A 20,836-nucleotide genomic window follows, 5' to 3' on the forward strand; every position below is an offset into this window, starting at 1 on the left:
TAAATATTTTAATTTGTGTGGTATTAATGGTAGCATGTTCATTACAGAACTTATTAATTAATTAAACTAAACTCATCACATTAACCACTTTGATTCTATACTAAAAGTTGTTTTTATGATCTCTTTATAAAAAGGAGTGTTAGAATTTTAGAATTTAACGTGTATAAAATATATATATATATATATATATAGTACAACATACAATATTTAGTGCTAAAAAATAGTCAATCAATTCTAGAGTCATTTTTCTCAATGTCTTTTTAAATATGCTTTTCATATTTATAACACTTCTTTTTAAAAATTCTTCTATTAATTTCATTTTTATAAATCATACAAATAAATCTATAAAATTGCTTGAATGTTATTTGATGGATTTGGTGAACATGTCAAAGTAACCAAAGATACATATGCTCTATAGTTTAACCACAAAATTGCAACAAAGTTGGATATAAAATATTCAGAATTAAAACTAAACAGATAAATTTCCTCAATTATTCCAAAAAATCATACCAAACAAACCACATGCTACAGTAAAAACTTGTATATATATATATATATATATATACATATAATCTGAAAGTTATTCTATTCGGGACTAAGTGCATGAAATTACACATGACATGAAAATCAGCCATCAATGTAAAACTGCACATCTAATTTTTTTTATTGCTCACCTGCGCAAATTTCTACAAAATATTAACCATTGTTCTGTTTTAAACAATTCTGAAGATGTAATCTTTAAGTTGTCTTTGACAAAAGATGAGCCATTCTAGATTCAATCCATGTGGTCACAATAGATAGAAAGTTATTTACAAATGCATCCAATTTGTCAATAAATCCAGTAAATAATCATTTTTAATACTTCTTCTACTGCTAATTATTATTATTATTATTATTACATAGACACACACAATAGATTTGTTCAATTTCCAACAACTACTGTGCATCAAGAATTTATGCATCTTTTATTAGAAAAATATACATACACTAATTTAAGGCATTTCATAACATCAGGTACTTCATCTTACATAAATTATTGAATGAATGGAAAAAGGAATTATTTTTCAAAAAAAAGTTTAATAATATTAGTATGCATTTGGATAGAGAAATGTGGGCAATGCGTTGAATATGATGAAAAGCGACAACTAGTTTTTTATATAAAGCATCTTTTTTGTTTTGTTATGGCATGGTAGATGTGTAGTGCAATGCTCCATCCACATAGTAACATATGAAGAAATATAATGTAAATATTCCAACATGAGCCACAAGCTCGCTAAAGTATATATGTGCTAAATGTCAAAGTTAAGAACTAAGATTCAACATCATACATGGTTGGCTTGAAACCTTTGGACATGAAGCCATTTATTCACAAAGAATAATAGTACAATTGATGCTTTATTATTTAGATTGTCCTTGGAATATATTTTCTATCATTAGCTATCATAATCTAACCATGTAACTAAGGATAATACAAGATGTTAGTCCCTTAATGCCCAAACAAACTACTTGTAAATGAATTCAAAATAAAAAGTCAAAAGAATGACAAGATTATTAATGGTGATTTAATGCAAGAGCCTATGAAATTAGATTTAAAATTTATATAAATATTAAAACAATAATCTAGTCATGCATTTGACTTAGGGCATCCAATTATTTACTCTACTTCTAAAAGAGTTTTATTTATATGTATATTACAATTGAATCTTAATGTGAAACTCTCTTCTTAAAGTGCAGCTTAAGGCACACATAGCTAGATGCAAACATCATAAAATACAGACAGAATTCATACCCAATAGAAATCAATTCAAAGATTTCAGCAAAATCCTAGTCTGGAGATGAGGGATATGGAATGTCTAGTTATAAAAATACAAACAACAATTGCTGGGTAGTTAGTATAATAAACTTAATCGTTTTCTTCCTGTGAAAAATATCTCTGTAGTGAACAATGGAAAAAGTGTAATATATGTGTATATATATATATATATATATATATATATATATCACAACCATTCAGAATTGTGCAGAATGGTGCAGTGGTTTTTGTGCAACATGTGAGTCTGTTTTTCAGCAGCCATTTAACAGTAATATATGTTTGAGTATGCAGTACCAAAAGACCATGACAATGTTGTTGCCAACCCTATTGCAGAGAACTAATCTGCTATGCAAGTCTTTAAAAATGTTGATAGAAATTAAGCCAATGTGTTAGTCCTGAAACATGTACTAGCCAAAAACTTTAAATATTCCAAAAAAAATTAAGAGGAGCTTTCAGGATAATAAACTTTGCATTGGCCAATTTTTTCAACTTCATCTAAATCTGAAGCTTTCAAGTGTTGCCACATATTCAGTGCAAGTCCATTGAGATTCACAACAGCATCTCACCTGATTGTCAAGTGAGACATTTGGTATTCACTATCTTTGCTAAAGACACATGCTTTCTTTGTATGATTCAAGAAATATCAACAATGACAATCCAGCAAAGAGAGGATGCAGAGGGAATTTGAATCATATTTCTGCCATATTTCTAACCTTAACAGGCTTTGAACTTTGAACTTCACTACATCACAGATCATTGCTTGCCTGTGTTCAAGTACATCTGTGACTATCCAAATATGGTCTTTGTGCATTTTCATTCTTACCTCTGGCAGAGCTTACTATCAAATTTGAGGTTCCTTGGCTTGTGATCCAACAAGAATATTGGAGTAGAAATGCTTGACCACAAATACAATCTCATTTGAACTGCAGCAGTGTTGCATTATGATGCTAAATGGATATTTGGTGGACTCAAAGCCAAGAATATCAACTACTATCAATGATCTCATACACTGATCAAGCTTTATGTCCATGTCTAGCATAAGAGAATGTATGCCTTTGCAAGAGCAACAATAAAGAAAGATGACATGATCAAGTCAGAACTGGATACCTTTCAAATCTTAATACTCCTGATCTGTCGTTACTATTAGATCACAAGCCAAGGAACTCCAAAATTGAGTATAACCTCAGCCAGAGGTGACAGTATTAATGCATAAAAGAATCACACCTAGGCTGGAACTTGCCCATGAAGGCACATTGACCATGTTTGGAATACCACAAATGCACTCAACCACATGCACTCAGAATCAATGATCCGGTGAAAATCCAAGCTTGTTATGCTTAGCAAATGGCAGAAATAAATCTAAGTGTTAGACAAAAATAGTAGAATATCAGTCAAGTATTAGACGAAAATCTGGTAAACATGGATACATTGTCAAACGCTGTTATTCCTTTAACCCCCTGAGCATTCCAAGGGGTACTTGATTCGTAGAAAACGATTTCCTGAACATGTATTTTAACTTACAGGCATAGGACAATAGTTGGCACCAGAAAATTTAAACAACACGTTGCACTGTTGCTGACACTCTTGAAACCAGCAATAATTCCCCGCGAACAATCAGTGAAGCTCTTCAGAGTGGAAGTGCCACTTCTCCTCTCCATCTTGCTTGAATTTTATGACCTGACCTCCTGGAGAATTACCCAGTCTGTCAAGATTTAGTAACAAAAGAAGATGTGGATAAACAATCACGGACAACGAGGACGGGAACTATTGTACACCAGCTCATGCAGGTTTTATATCGTCAAATCTGAAAATATTTCCTAGCACAAAGCGATTGTCCCCTAAAGACAGTTTCATAGTCATGTTGTCTCGATGAATTAACAATCCAGACTGTGGCAGTCGACCACGTTCTTCTAACGACGTCCCACACCTCCATGACCTGTGTAGACCTGACGATCTCCAACCACCCTTGCATCCGAACAAACTGACAAACCTCAAACCCCCAAACTGATCAACCTAAAATCCTCAAGGCCAACAGCATCCGTGAACGATCACATCATGCATGGAAATCTAGCGTAAATGTCCAAATGCGCTCACTCTGCCTCAGATGCATCGATTATACACAAATTCAACAATGTAGGAAAGACCGGCTGACATACATGGCTTGCGAACCCTGGGTTTCATTGGTTACCTGTGTTCCACCCCCTCTTACTAAGAGGGAGTGAAAGTGCAATCAGTAACTTATATGCTGCCCTTACATTCCCAGTCCCATGGAAAAGAGTGGCATTCGTCCCAAGTCCTGCAATTTCCATGAGGTAAAACATCCGAACTGATTTCCACCGGTTAAAGAAAGAGGCCACAATACTGTCGGCTACATTCCTTCAACATCTTCGGCTTAGGAGTTCTCAGGCTGTTAAGCAGGTTCCCTTGACGATTCCTAAGTCTCTGATACTCTGAAGTACTCTCTTCTCGCTCTAAAAGACAAGATTGTTGATCTGAGTTAATCCAGAAGGTTTTAGAAGGTGATGGCGACTAGCGATTGGGACAACAAGAAATTGACTATGAAACCAACGCAACATTATATCCAGATGCGACACATACAGCAAGCCCAACAGACATGCATCCCGACAGCTCAACAGCCATTGAATACCAAATCTGTCAAAATACACTTGATGGGTAGAAGCACGTGATAGTATTATCCAGAAATGGTCCTCTACACCAACTCAAAAAGCTTGACTGTCTCCAGCAAGGAGTGTTCTACCATCTGTGACGTCTGTACAGTTTCCTGATCACAAATTCATAAGAACAACAGAGGAAGACTACGCTAGAAAAGGTTGACTCAATATTGCAGGTAACTGAAGAAAAATCTCATTTTTACATGAGTACACAAAAAAAAAAGTCGAAAATACAGGCGGAGGTCACGGAAACGAGCAGAGCCTCCTACTCCAGGAACAATAGGGCCAGTGCACTTCTAAGTGCGACAGAGGACCGTTGAAGGACTAGAAATCATTGAGGACTAGCCTTGCTGGTATTTGGCGTCTTATTTGCAAGACTGGTTCCTTTGAATTTTGCATTTATACTCCTCAAATCCACCAAGTCGTCGAACAACGTGTCAGGTGATTTCAAAGGCTTGGAAGATCCAGTATACTTTTGTGATGTAGACTGACCATATGCACTTCCTCTTGAGTTAAGATACTGACTACCAAAATTGTCACCAGGACCTGTCCCAGAGCCATATCTAGATAAATCATTGGAAGCTGGATGACCTTGGTAAGCCGATTGAAATGACTGCTGACCTGGACTCGGCTGGATTGCGTAACCTGTATACCCTGCTCCCGGGTACTGTTGCATGCCAGCCATAGCTGACTGCTGGCCTGCATTCCACATCTGGGGTGCGTACGGGTACGAAGCCTGAGGAGTCCCTTGCCACTGCTGATCTGCTGGTGGCGCCTGCATATCCTCTTGCCATGGAGGTGGAGTTGCGGCTACTGGCTGTTGCGGATAAATATATTGCGGGTTTTGCAATGGCTGTCCTGAAACTGTTGGTTGTGTTGGAACCTCACCATATAAGGAACCTTGCTGCGTCTGATTGCCAGCAGCAGAAGTATTAGACCATGAATTTTCTGAACGTACCACTGGTGTTGCAGGTTGCTGTTGGAAACTCTGTGGAGGGAATGCTGGGGTCGGAGCTTCTTTTTGTGGATTAGCCTGAAAAGGCGAAGACTCAAAAGGATTCGGAAATGCCTCAGGTGCAGGCAAAGCCAAGAGATCCACTGACTGCTTTTGTTGAGGTTGATCTATTACTGTCAAAGCCAAAGCATCAGAGGAACTCGCTTCTGACTGACTAGTAGGTGGGAGATCGCCACTAAGAAGGTCAATTGTCGGATCGGCAGGTCTTGCACTCACCACACTTTGTGAAACAGGCTTCTTACTTGAAGGAGGTGGAGGTAAAGCGACGGCTGAGTAGATAGTCCGTGCACTATTCGCTGGTCTTGCATTAGCCCCTGCTCTTTGAGGTGAATTTTGAGACGGTGCTCTGACACAAGAATAACATGCGCTTATGTGATATCAGGGCTTTCACTAACACCAGAATTTTTTTTTAAACTTAAGCATTGTAAAACTGACCAGAAAATATCAAAATAACTAGTACGGCTAAGCAATAAGATGAAGCTGCAATTTTCAGTGTTTACACAACTGTCCTTCGCACCAGTTGCGAAATTTCCTATCAACTAAAACAATATTCACAAAACGGACTGAAATGCTGTCTTACTTGGAAGAAAGAAGGGTATCATCCCCACCAGAAGGCTTCTGAGGCTGAGTCTTGCTTTCAGTAGATGTTTCGGGAATGGGAGCCCCAGACAAGAAAGCATCGTATCTGGCAAGCACTCGCTGCAACTCATCATTCAAAGCCAGACCCTGACAAAGTAGGTCCTCATCACTGCACGTGCAACTCACTCGAGTTAATACGTTATCGTTTGAATTATATGTAATTTTAAGTGGAAGAGGTCAGAGAAGTGAATAATTATCTGTATCATGAACAGAATATAAAGTGGAGAAGGCATACGAAGATATGTTGACGAGCTGCATGACCCGGCGCTGATTTACTCGGCACTGGTCCACAAGCTCCACAATAACCTCCTCCTTGGCAGACTGCACGTAGACCGGGGAATGTCATTGATGACAGCAAATTGTCAAACTAACCACTTCGGTACGTTATCCTATATCTATACTTTGTGCACGACTCACACAATACGGATATCTGAGAGAATATCTTTGGTGCATATCCAGTGGAATATTGACGCAGAAAAAGGCAAGGCAAAATGTCGATAACATAAATAAACAAAAATACCAACAAAAGTCGAGAAAAAGCCACACATTACTTTCTAGAAATAACGGTTGAAGTTGCCTACAGAAAAGGAGCGGTACCATTCAGAACTCTAACGAGTGAAAATGTTCAAATTTGTTACCTCATTCTACACGTTACCAACTCAATGAGGCCCCATTATGTAATGACATCCAACCAAACTAGACCATTACCTTATTTTCGGTACATAAACTAAACCCACAGAATTGTGAAGGGTGAGATGCATACCATTCGATCTCGTGGATTCAGAGCCAAAATCATATCCTGTAAGAGTTCCACCAGATTTTGCGCATTTTTAATGTCCTGCAAGCTGTGACACAACGAAATGAACTGTGAGAAAATCAGAGTAAACAAGAAAACACGCACCCCAGAATGTAATAAAACAGAATAGAATCTATCAGATATTAGTAAAATCAAACCAGGCCCACAAGAAACGACATTCATACCTTCCTACCTGGAATTGGTGCAAGGATAAACTCGAACAGCTGCAAATATGATATAACCCTATACTAAAACTCATTGATTCAGAAAATACCTCATTACTGAGGCCTCTGTGTCATCTGGCCTTGGAGTAGGTGGTGCTGATGATCTTGGTCCATGTTGGTGCAGTGGACGAGGACTAGCGAGAGGTTGTGACTGAGGCGGAGTGAAGATGGGCGGTGCTGCCTCTCCTGTGCGTCGTGGGAATTCAACGCCTGCTTTCTGGCAAACACAGACAGAAAAAAATAATAAAATAATAAAATAATAAAATAATAAAAAACGATCAAGGTATTGCAGAAGACTATATGTGTTGAAATTGGAGGTAAAGAATAATTATGATTGGAAACATTCTTAATAACACAAAGTTGTGACCAGACATTACTATTTGATGATACATAGTACAGGAGAGCCAAAACGAATAACCAGATCAAGAAGGCAGCCAAACACACTATTATGAGAATTTTAATCACTATTAGGAAAGTAAAAACCTATTCCCACCAGCAATTCATTGTATGCCATGTAATACTGTGGGTATCGACCACTGGCGCCCCCGAAAGCTTCTTGCCACGAGTCCAATAAAACAAGAGTTTTGTCCCTCACCCGCATTTCTGCCTGACAAAGCATGAAGCAAATACATACAACCAATACATCACTAATTAGCATAATCACCTTGATACTCTGCTACTTTTCGTTAACCAATGATAAGGGGAACTTTACAAATTCTTCAGCACAGAACATCTTGTTAGAAAAAAGGAGGTAAAAAGCGCATGCAACTAATATGCAGCACATGGCAATCAAACATAGATGCCGCCAACATATACTAGTAAATATCAACAGCAATCCGTCAACTTACTTTTTTCTTAACAAGCTTGACCAATTCGTGCAGCACATCTTTCTCAGCCACTTGCTGGTGCACATAATCTCCGCAATTTTTTATCAAGGTTTCTAGGACCTACAAGAGAAATATCAACCAGCTTATCAAGTGCTGCAAAAGTACACAGACATACACACACCCGAAACTATGACATCCAAACCTCTTTGTTTAATAATACCATAAGTAGCATACTGATAAAGCGCTCAAAAATCCTCATGCATTGAAAATCCAGCAAGAATAACCATACTTTACAGATTACCCAGAGTGATGTCTAACTCTAGAAAACTGAATTGCCATAACAGAGTATCACAAGCTGAGTGAGAAGTAGACCGTGAGTGCCAAAAGCTGGACTTGCGGATTCTTGTTCCCAAGCCGCTTCTTGAGAGCTTTCACTATTTCTTTTGCTTGTCTGATACAACACCAGCATTGAGCTAAATTAGTAATCAGTCTTGATCTTGTCGACTACACCGACCAGACAAATCAGGTACAACTTCCAGAAAATGTTCGGTATTCATTCCAAGGGGAACAACACCATCCAGATGATTTATCCACAAATTGCTTCATAGATCAAAGAGCCGAGAACAGGGCCAAGCGTTGGGCCAACTACTACCATTCTTTGTGTATCTAGAGAGCTCTAGTAATAATTCCTGTACCAGAAATTTCATCAAAAATGGTGTATTCGCAATCCATTGGAACCACAAGAAATCGCTTCAACTGTACTGGACGAAAATCCATAATGGGCCTACTTAGCATACACAGTTCAATCTATATTGAAACCCAGATTTCAGCCTAGATATGGGGCACAAATGCGACTCCGGAGAATGCTCTATAAAACTCAGATTCGCTCGATCTGGTTTCTTAATATCCTGATCGACCAAAGAACCTACCAAGTAATTCAGAGACAATCTTGTTGCTCTTCGTTAAAGATTAATCCACTAGGCGCATGCACCGAAACACAGCAATCGAATAACACACACACACATATATATATATATATATATATATATATATATATATATATATTGATTAAGACTAAGTCCAAGCCGGTAAACCAAAAAACAACAGTCACTGAAATTCAGTATATCCTCAAAAGCACGGTATATAAACTCCACAAACACGGAATATCACCCAAGCAGCACAAAGTGCGAAATTAAACAAAATCAAAATTCAGTGTTAAAACCCGCGGAGCAAAAATCCAAAATTCAAATCGACACCCTAGCCAAGGCGACATTCGATAAGTCCCCCAATCACACATCTGCAAACTTACGAGGGGTCGTTATTGATGGCATCGCAAAGGTCCAGATTGAGAGCCCAGTCAGGTCCTATGAGCATATCACTCGTGGCCTTCTCCACAACTGATGTTGCCGACATCGTACCACCACTCGCCCAGCACACCTCAATTCCTCCTCCGTCTCCTCCTCCTCACTCAATGCTCCTCTTCTTCTTCCACTTCCCGTCCCTCTCTTTTCCTCTCCCACCACCACCTCCTCCTCCTCCTCTTCTTCCTCTTCCTAATAACTCTACCAATCCTGCAACCGACCACCACCACCACCCTCGAATCAAATTTCAAACCCTCAACCCCCGCCCATACGCACCCTGTCCTCCCCCTCTCTCTCCCAAGTTGCTGATTCCCCTTTCTCGCGATCTTCACATCACTCCCTCATCAAAACCCATCCCACCACCACGAACAATGTCCAACGTACCCGCTATGACGATTCCCTCCTTCCTCGGCGTCGCAAGTGAATGTCCTCGAAACAACAACCAAAACAAACAAACAAACCACACCGAGTCTTCACGAAATGTGCCTTCGCCCTGCGCCATCTTCTACCATGCACGGGTCATACCCCCGCCTAGGTATCTCACCATACCCTCAGACGCATGTATATCATACCAAGCATCGTCTCAGCTGTGGAAACGGGGTTCGGACTTCCCCGTCAGAAGAGCAGTGGCAACACGTGGCCGGCGACAGGTAGTCGGGGTGTCAGCCAGTCCGTGCGATATTGATGGATGTCATGCATATTCCATAGTTCATCCATGCGTGAGTGCATGAAGGCGAATTGCTTTCATAATATTGTAAATTGGGGGTGGAGAAATCGAATTCGGTTTTTAATAATTCTATCACTAATTGAGGGCGAGCCCATTGGATTCTTTGGAAAGTGGGGCTTCACCATGTGATGCATATTTGACGCTGGAGTGGTGAACTGCTATCCACACCCAGGGGAAGCATCTCCGATGCAGCCCGGCCCCCCCCCCCGAGGATGTACAGAACTATAATCTTTTCGTGGATGTAAGAAATTCATTCGTCTGCACTTCCAGGATCGTCGGAACGTATTTCATCCATATCCGCTGGATGATAGTTGCTAAGCAACGGCATTCATTCGTGATGGATGTTGGGTGTCGTCGATTTTCTTTTTCATATTTTTTTTTACCAATTAGGGTTTTGTTCAAATGTGCGGTTATCTTTCCTAATTCTAAACTTTGCATGAGTAGTTTAGAATTTCTTATTGGCAATTTTACATTGAAATATACCACAATATTAAAGCAATTACAAAATTGTCAATAAGTTCAATTAGCAATTATTTGGAACACTACACTAAAATGTCATGTATTTCTTTGTGATTATTCAATTTAATTTTTTAATTGTTATTTCCAATATTTGGACAAATGTATTCAATATTATTAAGAAAAAAATTCATGAAAGAAATACTATAAAATCATGTGCTAATAACAAGTTGTAGATAAAATTCTTATACTTATTTTTATTTATTATACGAATAAACTCTTACTTCTAATTATATATTTTCCTCTAATATTTTCTGGATAAATAATTCTTCTTTTATGACCTGAAACATTACTATTTAATGAGTCCATTGTTATTGCATTTATAAATGTTGAAAATTTAGACCTTTTAATTAAACTATTATATAATATTTATGTTGTTTATATACACTTAAAGTACACCAAAAATAACATATCAGATTAAAAATCATAATGCTTGTATTTACAGACTATAATAATAGTAATAATAATAATAACTTATAGAAAGTTATAAAAATCTAAAAAGTTTTGTGATGATGTAGCTTGAAGAAAAAAATAATTTGGTTAACTTTTTTTGTTGTAATTGATTGTAATAATAAGTAATTTTTATTGATATTTTGAATATTATTTTTCCAATTAAAAAATTTACACAGCTAAAGGCTTGTTAAAACTATCTTAAACTTAAAAATAGATTAGCAAAATAATGTTAATTATCACATTTGATGGTCTAAGGTGTTTGTATGTAGGTAATCAGAATATAACTATCGCCTAAATATGTTTATCTTTTTCTTTTTCTTTTGTTCTTTTAATATAAATATTGGAGTAGTTTACATTATTATTCCAATGAGTTTCAAAAATCTAAAAAAAATTAGATTCACTCAAAAGAAAAAAATAAATGTAAGTATTCAATTGAAAAAACACAATACTGTCTTACAATTATTTTCCAAGTTCAGATGTTTTGAATATTATTAAGCTTTACATGAATAGAATGTACTTAAAAAACAAGGTCATAAATTTAGATTTTTTCACTAGGATTTGAAAATAAATAGAAAATAATAGAAAAGAATTGATTGCAACCTGAAAAATCAACCTTAAAATACAAACTTATAATATTTTTAATTATAGTGCAAGTTAAAATTAGAATAGACAAACAAACAATAGTTTGTAGAAATGATTATAATAATTATAAATTATTAAAAATATGTCCATTGAAATTCAACTATTTTGACTCTTGCTTCTTCTTTTTTTTCCTTTTCTTTTTTTTCTTCTTTTTATCGCAAATATGAATTTAATACAATAAAACTAAGTATAAAGTAATCCATACAAGTCGGATAATTAGACACCCCTAATTCCACAATTTTTTTGTGTTAATATTAATGATCATGGATTTCATCTTTATTTAATTCCTTAACAAAAGATGATTGAATTTCAATGGTTTAGGTTTCGAAATTTTATTTTATTTTATTTTATTTTTATTTTTTTTAACAAGTTATCTTATTCATGTAAAAACACCACATTGATCAAAATTTGAGATGATGGTCTCGAAAAAAAATATTGACAAGCACAATTAAATTTACAGCATGTCTTTGTTGAAGTTTATTTTTTTCTTTTTTTTGTATATAAAACTTCCATCTGATACTATATAACAGATACATATTTTTGCATTCATTTCCTTCTATAAGAACGAATGAAATAAAGAATGTTTTGATTTCATGAAAATGATAATTCTATGTGAAATAGTGTTTTATCATCCAAATTAGTTTTTCTGATGATAAAAAATGAAAGGGGGCTTAATTCTCTTCAATTTTGATTAATTGAATGAGCTCACCGAAACATCTTTTTGAATGTTTGCTGCCCAGCTGAGAGATTATATGTGAGGACAAAATCAATTAATGCATAAATGATTGGGAAAATCACGGTATTCAATATCTCACCCTGGATATACCAACTTTCATCCATCCACCACAAGACAGTTCATCCATCCACCACAAGACAGTTCATCCATCCACGAATCACACCATCACGCGAATGACCCTATGCACTTTCTTCGCAACTCGCCCATCCGTGATATCCGAGATGCGATAAGACCCGAAGTGGGATGGTACCCGGAATGTGGATACCCGGATTGAGAAGTCCTCGACATCAATCGAAAGCCAAGTGGTTTCTCCTCCCCAATCTCAACGTTTGGCGAGGAAGGCCTGTGTCGCTCGCACCACAACCACTGAGCTACATCATCTCCGACGTTAGGACCGCGTCGCGGTTCTAGGCCCCGCCCGCAAATCTCCTCTCCTTCATCTTTAGTTAGCCTGGGCGGGCGTCGTCGTCATTGGAAAGAGATTGCAATGCGGATCATCGAATGATAATTATATTCTGTTCTTATCGCTCGCTGCAACCAGGGGGCGGGGTGGAAGGGAACGGAAGAAAAACACGAAGGAGGAAGGGAGCTGTTGCTTCTTCGCGGTGATTATTTCCCCCTTTTTGCCTTTTTGTTGCATTCTGCGATTCCGTGGAGGTTGTTCTCTCGTTTAGGCGAGGAGAGCGTCTGTCGGAGTGCGCGGGGTGGAAGTATTGGTGGCGCGGTGTGATTCCGGGTGGACGACGTCGTGGAGTTTTGGAAATTTAGGGGTTTAGGATTGCGCAATTCGAAGCTGTCTGCGGGGTTTTGTTATTTTTTGGAGTGTATAGGATTGAGTAGGGCGTAGTGGAAGTGGCAATGTGCTCTATTCAATGTACACCGCACCTGCTGGGCGGTGGCAGGTGCAGTGTTGCGGTGAGCAGTCAGGCGAGTGGGGCGGATTTTTACAGAGTGAAATTATTTCTGCTGTGCGGTGGTCGCGGTGGAGTACGGGAAAAATGCGGCGCGGAGCATTTTAGGTCCAGACGGCGAGTTTCTGTTAAAGCTTCTGCGGATAGAGCGTCATGGATTGGTAGGGCTCAGCCGTTGAGCAGGAAGAAGCTTGGCATATGTGCTGGCAGCCGAAGCTCGGGCGGCCAGCTCAGCGATGAAAATTTCGAAGAGCGAGCGCAGAATAGCGCGGCAGTTATTGGAGAAGGCGATGACGTCGCAGGAACGAGAAAGGATGACAGTGAGGTAGGCGTATCAGAGGCGTCAAAAAAGTTCAGTAATTTGAAGGAATATGGCCAAAAGAGTCAGAATGATAGAAGTTCTAGTGAGCAGAGTAGCTCGCAGGTGCAGGTGGAAGGTTTTGATCGGTCGGTGGAGGCAGGAGGTGTTTCTGGTCAGGTTGAGGTGCAGAATGGGCCGAGTCAAGGACATGATTCGGGTGAGGCTCGCATGCCGGCTCCCTGGAACATTGGTGCTCTGCTGGCAATAGTATGGGATAGAGTCATGCGCAACTCGCTGGTAGCTTTTATTACGAGCTGGCCGGCATGGCAGAAGAGAAGGAAGCTGGAGCGTTTACTAACAGAAGCCGACGAAAATCCACAAGATGCTGATAAGCAGGCTGCTTTGCTCAGAGAGTTGTTGAAGCAAAGGTCAGATTCTTGCTTCCACTTTGTGATATTGAGTACTCATCTCTCGTCGGAATCTCGTCCATCGTTCTTGCCTAAACAACCACTGTAGAAAGACCTCTTATTTCTTCGCTCCTGCCTATGGTCAGAATGTCTTCAGGCGACTTTTTCTGGTATTCTATGTACTTGATGGATGTGGTGCTGATTGCGGTATCTCATTGTAACACTATACCCTAATCGGTTTATGTTCACAATTTTAGCACTTCGATGTGTGTGCCACGAAAGATATTCCGTATCGTCGAAATTGAGGACACGGTGGATATCTTGGTTGCGGAAGCATTGGATATTTTCAAATTTTGTTGCTGCCTTTATACTTTACCGAATCAAATTGTTTTATTGGATACTCTGGTTAGAACCATTATATCTTGAAAATTTAGAATTTTTCTCATCATAATTTCGACGTACACTGCAAAATGCACTGCAGCACAAGCGTACATCATCACTTAGTTGGGTTCCATTTTTAGCGAAATCTTTTTTCTTTAAGTATGCAGTGAAACGTTAACATTTGACCCTCGTCAATTTTCGGTGCTCTATTTTCCTGTGGTTGAATTATTTTGTGGCGATGAATGGGAAGTCATAGATTCTTCATTTTTGTCCAGAGGACATTAGCTCTACTTGTCTTGGCCATGTGAATCGTTTCACGGAACCTGATGATATACTTGACTCTGCACGGGCTAATTAATCAGTGTTGTTCTTGCAGGCCACAAGCTGTATTGGAAAGATTTGAGAAAAGGGAGTATGCAGTAGATGGAAAAGCCGTAGTCGAATACTTGCGCGCTCTTGTGGCCACCGATGCCATTGCTGGTTATATCCCAGACGAGAGCAAAGGCAGATCTTCTGAACTTTCTCGTTTGGTAAGCAATCGTTTTTCATGTTCTCGACTTAACTGATTTAAGACACGGGTAAGGGTTGCTGCCACTGGAAATGTGCGTGTCTTTTGAACTGCAGGTATGGTGCTGTTTCCTCTGACCTGTGTTTGTTTCCTTGCAGCTTCAAAGCTTGATGCAGCGAGTGGAAGGCAACTCCGACAAACTGTTGGCTCCACCTGGATTGACGGAGCAGCAACCCTTACACGTTGTTATGGTAATTTTGTGACTTTGGTATTTGTAGTTGTGTCATTTCTAATTTTTGTAGCTATTAGAATAACATCATCCATTGTTCCAGCGCCTGTAGTGTGTGGTTTAGGGCCCCAATTTTTTTGAAAACAATGTTTGTGTTATACATGGTTGTTATTCAGTTTTTAACAAATTGGGACATTTATGCCAATATAGGTTGAATCGAAAGCCAACAACAAGTCTATGCGATTCGTTCAAGAACTTATTTCGACAGTATTGTTTATGATAATCTTCAGTGTCATGTGGTAATGCTCACAAGATCTATTTCACTCTAAATCACATGTCATATACTGAAGCTGAACTTATCAAAGATGCAAAATTCAATTTTCACTTTCTTATTCGGCTATACCCAGTGATGTAAGTTTTATCGGATTTATTGTTTGCTATTATTTGTCAGGCTTATGAATGATGTATAGCTGTATTGCAGGGTTGTAGGCGCTGCAGCAATTCGCAAGTATGTGAATGGCGTGGCCGGTGTAGGTTCAACTTCCGGCATCAGCGGCAGCAACTTATATTCACCAAAGGAGTTTAATAAAGAGAATGTTCCAGAGAAGGTTAGTACGAAATCTTGCATTTTCTTCCGTAACAGGATATCGGAGATAACTCTGATTCAGTAGAACTTACTCGATTATGGACCACCATTACAATGCTTTAAATTTTCTGTATTCAAGTATTGTGCTTCGAATAGTCTAGAAGCATAGACTACCTTTTGGTTTTCACATTTTTAAGTACGACGTACGAAGAAGCGGGTCATTTCTTTCCGGGTTACATTCATGAGATGCTTATGTTCCTGTTCTGGGTGATGTTCTACATCGTGTTACAGAACGTGAAAACTTTCAACGATGTGAAAGGCTGTGATGAAGCCAAGGAGGAATTGGAGGAGATTGTGGAGTATCTGAAAAACCCTGCCAAATTTACTCGTCTTGGTGGCAAGTTGCCTAAGGTGAATCGAATCTCAAAGTGGAGTATTGTGATAAATTTTGCATATTATCCTTGCATTTTCTGCCAATGTTAAGTTTCTTTTGCTTTTTTTTTTTTTTTTTTTTTTTTTTTGTTGACGCTGCAAAGGTCTTGTTGACCGTCTTCATTCACTGGACCTGGCAAAGCCCACCTGATCTTTTTGAAGATGGCGCTAGACTGAAAAACTCTTATTTCTGATATTAGGTTATTTATTTATTTATTTATTTATACATATGTTTAATCTGAATTTTCTTCTTTCACAGGGTGTTCTTCTGACTGGTCCACCTGGCACTGGAAAGACTCTGCTGGCCAAGGTAATTGACAATGTTATAATGTTGAAAAGTCTCCTAGAATCAAATCGCATGTTAGCGTATCTGGAGGGAATCATTATCTAGTTTAATTGAACAATATTCATTATCCTGTTGATCAATTACTTATTATATTTTTCGTTCTTGTCATTTTGCTTTTTTTCATTATTGGTAGGCCATTGCTGGAGAAGCCGGGGTTCCATTCTTCTACCGCGCAGGGTCTGAGTTTGAGGAAATGTAAGGTGCCACGTCTTATGGAATACTGCAGGTTTCATTCATTCCACTAACGATTCAGATCATTAAAAACTTGTGGATGGTCCCCATCTTTGTGCACCGGTTGCGTTGTAGCAATTTAATGTGATGGCCCTGTATGCATCGACACAATAGCGGATGTGTATATTTTCGGTGTTAATTTCACTTTTGTTGGTATTGACCTGTGGGTCTTTCCAGGTTCGTAGGTGTTGGTGCTCGTAGAGTGCGTTCCTTATTCCAAGCAGCTAAGAAAAAGGTACATTTCGTATAAACCAATACCCTTGTATAATATTCTCTTTTACACTCTCGTATTCATTCTTCAAAAGAATCTGCATATATGATTTGCTGGTTTTACAGAGAACTTCAGTTCTGTGGTTTTGATTGATTGTTTGTGGCGACAGGCTCCTTGCATCGTCTTTATTGATGAAATTGATGCTGTTGGGGGCAGCCGCAAGCAATGGGAAGGCCATACGAAAAAAACTCTGAATCAGTTGCTGGTAGAGATGGACGGTTTTGATGCCAATGAGGTTAGTTCACTTCAATTTGATTGGTTACTGAACATGTTGCCTTTGGTTGATATCAAACCGATGTAGAGTAGAAGCGGTCATGTATATACATCATGATCTTTTGTTTATTTATTTCTTGCTTGTATTGTATGTTTGATATTGTTATATTCTGCAGGGCATCATTGTGCTAGCAGCTACAAATCTCCCCGAGACTCTTGACCCAGCTCTGACACGACCTGGTAGATTTGATAGACATGTAAGTATGTTGGTCCTATCAATTTCTTGGTAAACATTACAGGACAGTCTATCCTTGCACATTTGGTGATTGTTTTTGTGCGTTATATATATATATATATATATACAGTGTTTTTAATTCTTTGTAAAAATGGGACGTTTAGATATGTTATTTACTTGGAACTATTGTACCACTTAGCAATTAATAGTATTGCTAGAGCCTTGAAATTATGACATGCAACGTGTTTGGTTCGTATTGTAGGTGGTTGTGAGTAATCCAGATTCCAAAGGGAGAAAAGAGATCCTCAATCTTTATTTGCAAGATAAACCCTTGGCAGATGACGTCGATGTTCAAATGCTAGCCCGAGGGACACCTGGCTTCAGTGGGGCAGGTGAGCCGTCATATATGTTGATTTAACTGGATGTTGAACAGATTTTTTGTTTTCTTTGTACCGTGCATCTAATAAATACGTGGATGATTCGTAGCCCGGTTATTCTAAGATAGATTTTCAGTTTGTTGTGGTCTCTGTTGAGTAGTGGTTGAGGATTGACTTTTGAAGTTAGACTCTTTCTGCAAGTTCTGGCTTGTTTTTGACTTAAGTATATGTAATCACTGGCGGATACTTGAGTATGAATCAAAATCCAGTATGCCTTTTCCGCTGTTTGTACTTATTCATGCTGATGGAATATTTATATGTAATCTATGTTTGTGCAACCAGATCTTGCGAATATGGTTAATATGGCAGCAGTTAAGGCTGCTGTGGACGGTATTGACAAGATCACTAACAAACAATTAGAATTTGCCAAAGACAAACTTCTAATGGGCACTGAACGCAAGTCCATGGCTTTGACTGAAGAGTCTCGTAAGGTAAACCGAAGTGCTCATCATTGGCGTTGTTGGATGCATTGCGCAAAGCTTTAATTTTTTTTTAATTGTCCAACGACTTTAAAGTATGTTGATTGCTTTTTGTGTAATCTTCATGTTTGCAGTACAAATGTATCCGTCGTGCGAGAACATTTATGAACTAGTGATGTTTAAAGAAGCTTCTTGCAACTGGGTCGAGTAGTTTTTTGGTTTATATTTTACGCATTTCTTAAAGTGTTCGGAATGAGTTTATGTGTTAGTGGGTTTGGTCAAAGACTCACTTCAAGTGTTCTGCCAATGCAGTTGACAGCATATCATGAGTCTGGGCATGCTGTAGTTGCCTTTAATACCCAAGGTGCCAACCCTATTCACAAAGCCACTATTACTCCTCGAGGGGTGTCGCTAGGAATGGTTACTCAGCTTCCTGATAAGGACGAAACCTCAGTCAGTAAGAAGCAGATGCTTGCGCGATTAGATGTTTGCATGGGCGGTCGGGTTGCTGAGGAGATGGTCTTTGGGCCTGATCAAGTTACTAGCGGGGCTCGGAGTGATTTGCAGCAGGCGACTGCCCTTGCTCGTCACATGGTACTGTTACGCAAAATTCTGAAACTCTTGAAGAGGAATATGATTTTTTGTTATTGCTCGTTATGACACGTTCTGTTAAGCAAGAGAAGTGCCATTTACAATTTGTAACATGTTTGATCACTATTCGTATTTACCTTCTATGCAGGTGACCGAGTGTGGTATGAGTGATGCAGTAGGTCCCGTATTTATTGATTCAAAACTTAGTGGCGATTTTCAGAAAAGTATCGATGCTGAGGTATTACACCACACCATGTTGATTGTTCTTGTAGTCTGTTAGTTGGCCTTTTTATCCTGGGAAAGTTCAAACTTATGTTTCCTCGATTTTGATTGTTTTCAGGCTGTGCATATTTTCATTCATTTCAATGTATTTATTCACCTTAATCTTATACCTTATTTTTGTACCACAGGTTGTGCGACTACTCAAAGAAGCTTATGAACGTGTTAAGAAGTTATTAAAACTGGTACGTAGCTATGCTTGCCAAGTCCCCGTATCAATTTAATTTTGATTTGATTTGCTGTTTCGAGACGAACTTTGTAGGCTTTTTTATTCTTATTCTTTATAATCTTTTTTTCGTTATATCTTAAAAATAAATCATGTCTATTTATCGTGCACTTTAGAATTTTTTTCTCTTGTTAAAACTTCATGAGCAGCAAATTTTCACGCTCATTCACGCGTATTATTTGGCGCTTGCAGCGTGAAGCAGATCTGCATAAGCTGGCGAAAGCTCTGCTTGAAAATGAAACCCTTGATGCAAAAGAAATCAAGGAAATCCTCAGTCCACTTCAGCTTGTTGAAGATTTGGATACTTCAAGACAATTGGACACTGTGCCCTCTGTACGACCACTATAAACTGTAGAGTGTTTTCAGCCTTATCATAATTGACATAATTTTCCTACATCAGTGGTTATTTCACTCTTTCACTACCGAGTGGCTGGGAGTAAGGTTACTCGTACTTCACCTGATCTGCTGCTATGGTGTCTAGAAGGATAATTGCTGAAACCATTGCCGGTATATATAGAGAGTATGTTTGTATACCGAGTTAGCAGTCTCTCTTCCACCAACAAGAAAGGATATTTTTTATATTGTCTATCTGACTTACGTATACGAAATCAAAGGATTGTGGAATCGACGCTTGCCCCTGTTTCTAGCGAATTTTGCTTTGATAACTGAGCTGCATAAAATGTGCAATTGTATTGGTCGGCAGTAATTCCTGGGCGTAAATGTATCACTATGTGTGACGTACCTTTCAATAGAAGCACTTTTTGCTGAGGAATTGAGTTAACATCTTTGAACATTCGATTATCTATTGGTGGCGTTTCTTCAGTGCTATCTGGGATCACCATGAACTTACACAGTCTAAAATTACAGAACATTAATTTATTGTGAATCTCATTTTTCATTTAAAACATCAAGATTACGAGTCTCTGTTTTATTTTGTTAGATTTTCGAGATTGAAGTGCCTGCTTTGTTGATTCCGTAACTCGTAAAATAGCTCAACTATTACCTATCTTGTTGTGTGCCTGTTAATATTGTCTTGTTCACAATGCAATGTGTGTCAAAGAGACTCCGGAACAGTACCAGTTGGAAAATAATCTTTTTAAATTGTGATATTGTTTCAGAGGGCATTAAGTAGAGATTTCCTTTCTAAAACATGAGTTGAGAATATTTCTTCTCAAACTCATCGCGGCTGGAAGTTTCTTATCAGTGGAAATCTTAATTTGATGATAAAATTTAACTTTTGCACCTTCTAAAAACGAGAATTAAACAATAAACAAATTATGAGACATTTCTAATTAGTAAGTAAATATTCAACAGCAAGAACAAATTAAATTCACAATAATAAAAACAACAAGTTGTGTTGAAATATTAAAATTGATTGAAGTATATGACTGTAATTTTATTTTAGATTATTA

At 38.3% G+C, this 20,836-nt stretch overlaps 2 protein-coding genes and 1 long non-coding RNA gene across 3 annotated transcripts; 1 reads left to right on the plus strand and 2 right to left on the minus strand.

Moving 5' to 3' along the window:
* Nucleotides 1-3,190: 3,190 nt before the first annotated feature.
* Nucleotides 3,191-4,283, minus strand: LOC149987268 (uncharacterized). Its single transcript, XR_016498830.1, has 2 exons — nucleotides 4,002-4,283; nucleotides 3,191-3,498 (listed from the first exon to the last, which is right to left on the minus strand). It is a non-coding gene; the product is annotated as an uncharacterized LOC149987268 (long non-coding RNA).
* Nucleotides 4,284-4,428: 145 nt separating this feature from the next.
* On the minus strand, nucleotides 4,429-9,850 carry LOC112273386 (TOM1-like protein 9). The gene is made up of 10 exons (XM_024502093.3): nucleotides 9,732-9,850; nucleotides 9,296-9,557; nucleotides 8,359-8,437; nucleotides 8,008-8,106; nucleotides 7,653-7,766; nucleotides 7,210-7,376; nucleotides 6,903-6,984; nucleotides 6,375-6,460; nucleotides 6,081-6,248; nucleotides 4,429-5,846 (listed from the first exon to the last, which is right to left on the minus strand). The coding sequence occupies exons 2-10, from the start codon at nucleotides 9,397-9,399 to the stop codon at nucleotides 4,817-4,819; spliced, it is 1,929 nt and encodes a 642-aa protein (XP_024357861.1). The 5' UTR covers nucleotides 9,400-9,557; nucleotides 9,732-9,850; the 3' UTR covers nucleotides 4,429-4,816.
* Nucleotides 9,851-12,768: 2,918 nt separating this feature from the next.
* LOC112273265 (ATP-dependent zinc metalloprotease FTSH 9, chloroplastic/mitochondrial) lies at nucleotides 12,769-20,075 on the plus strand. The gene is made up of 17 exons (XM_024501793.3): nucleotides 12,769-14,061; nucleotides 14,798-14,951; nucleotides 15,088-15,180; nucleotides 15,369-15,457; nucleotides 15,640-15,766; nucleotides 16,036-16,155; nucleotides 16,436-16,486; nucleotides 16,656-16,717; nucleotides 16,931-16,988; nucleotides 17,134-17,259; nucleotides 17,414-17,494; nucleotides 17,735-17,864; nucleotides 18,192-18,340; nucleotides 18,641-18,922; nucleotides 19,068-19,157; nucleotides 19,330-19,383; nucleotides 19,617-20,075. Exons 1-17 carry the CDS (start codon nucleotides 13,280-13,282, stop codon nucleotides 19,770-19,772), a joined length of 2,604 nt encoding a protein of 867 aa, XP_024357561.1. The 5' UTR covers nucleotides 12,769-13,279; the 3' UTR covers nucleotides 19,773-20,075.
* The last annotated feature ends 761 nt before the right edge of the window (nucleotides 20,076-20,836 follow it).

This window comes from Physcomitrium patens, chromosome 20 (assembly GCF_059467195.1).
Source record: "Physcomitrium patens ecotype Gransden chromosome 20, ASM5946719v1, whole genome shotgun sequence".
Taxonomy (NCBI): domain Eukaryota; kingdom Viridiplantae; phylum Streptophyta; class Bryopsida; order Funariales; family Funariaceae; genus Physcomitrium; species Physcomitrium patens.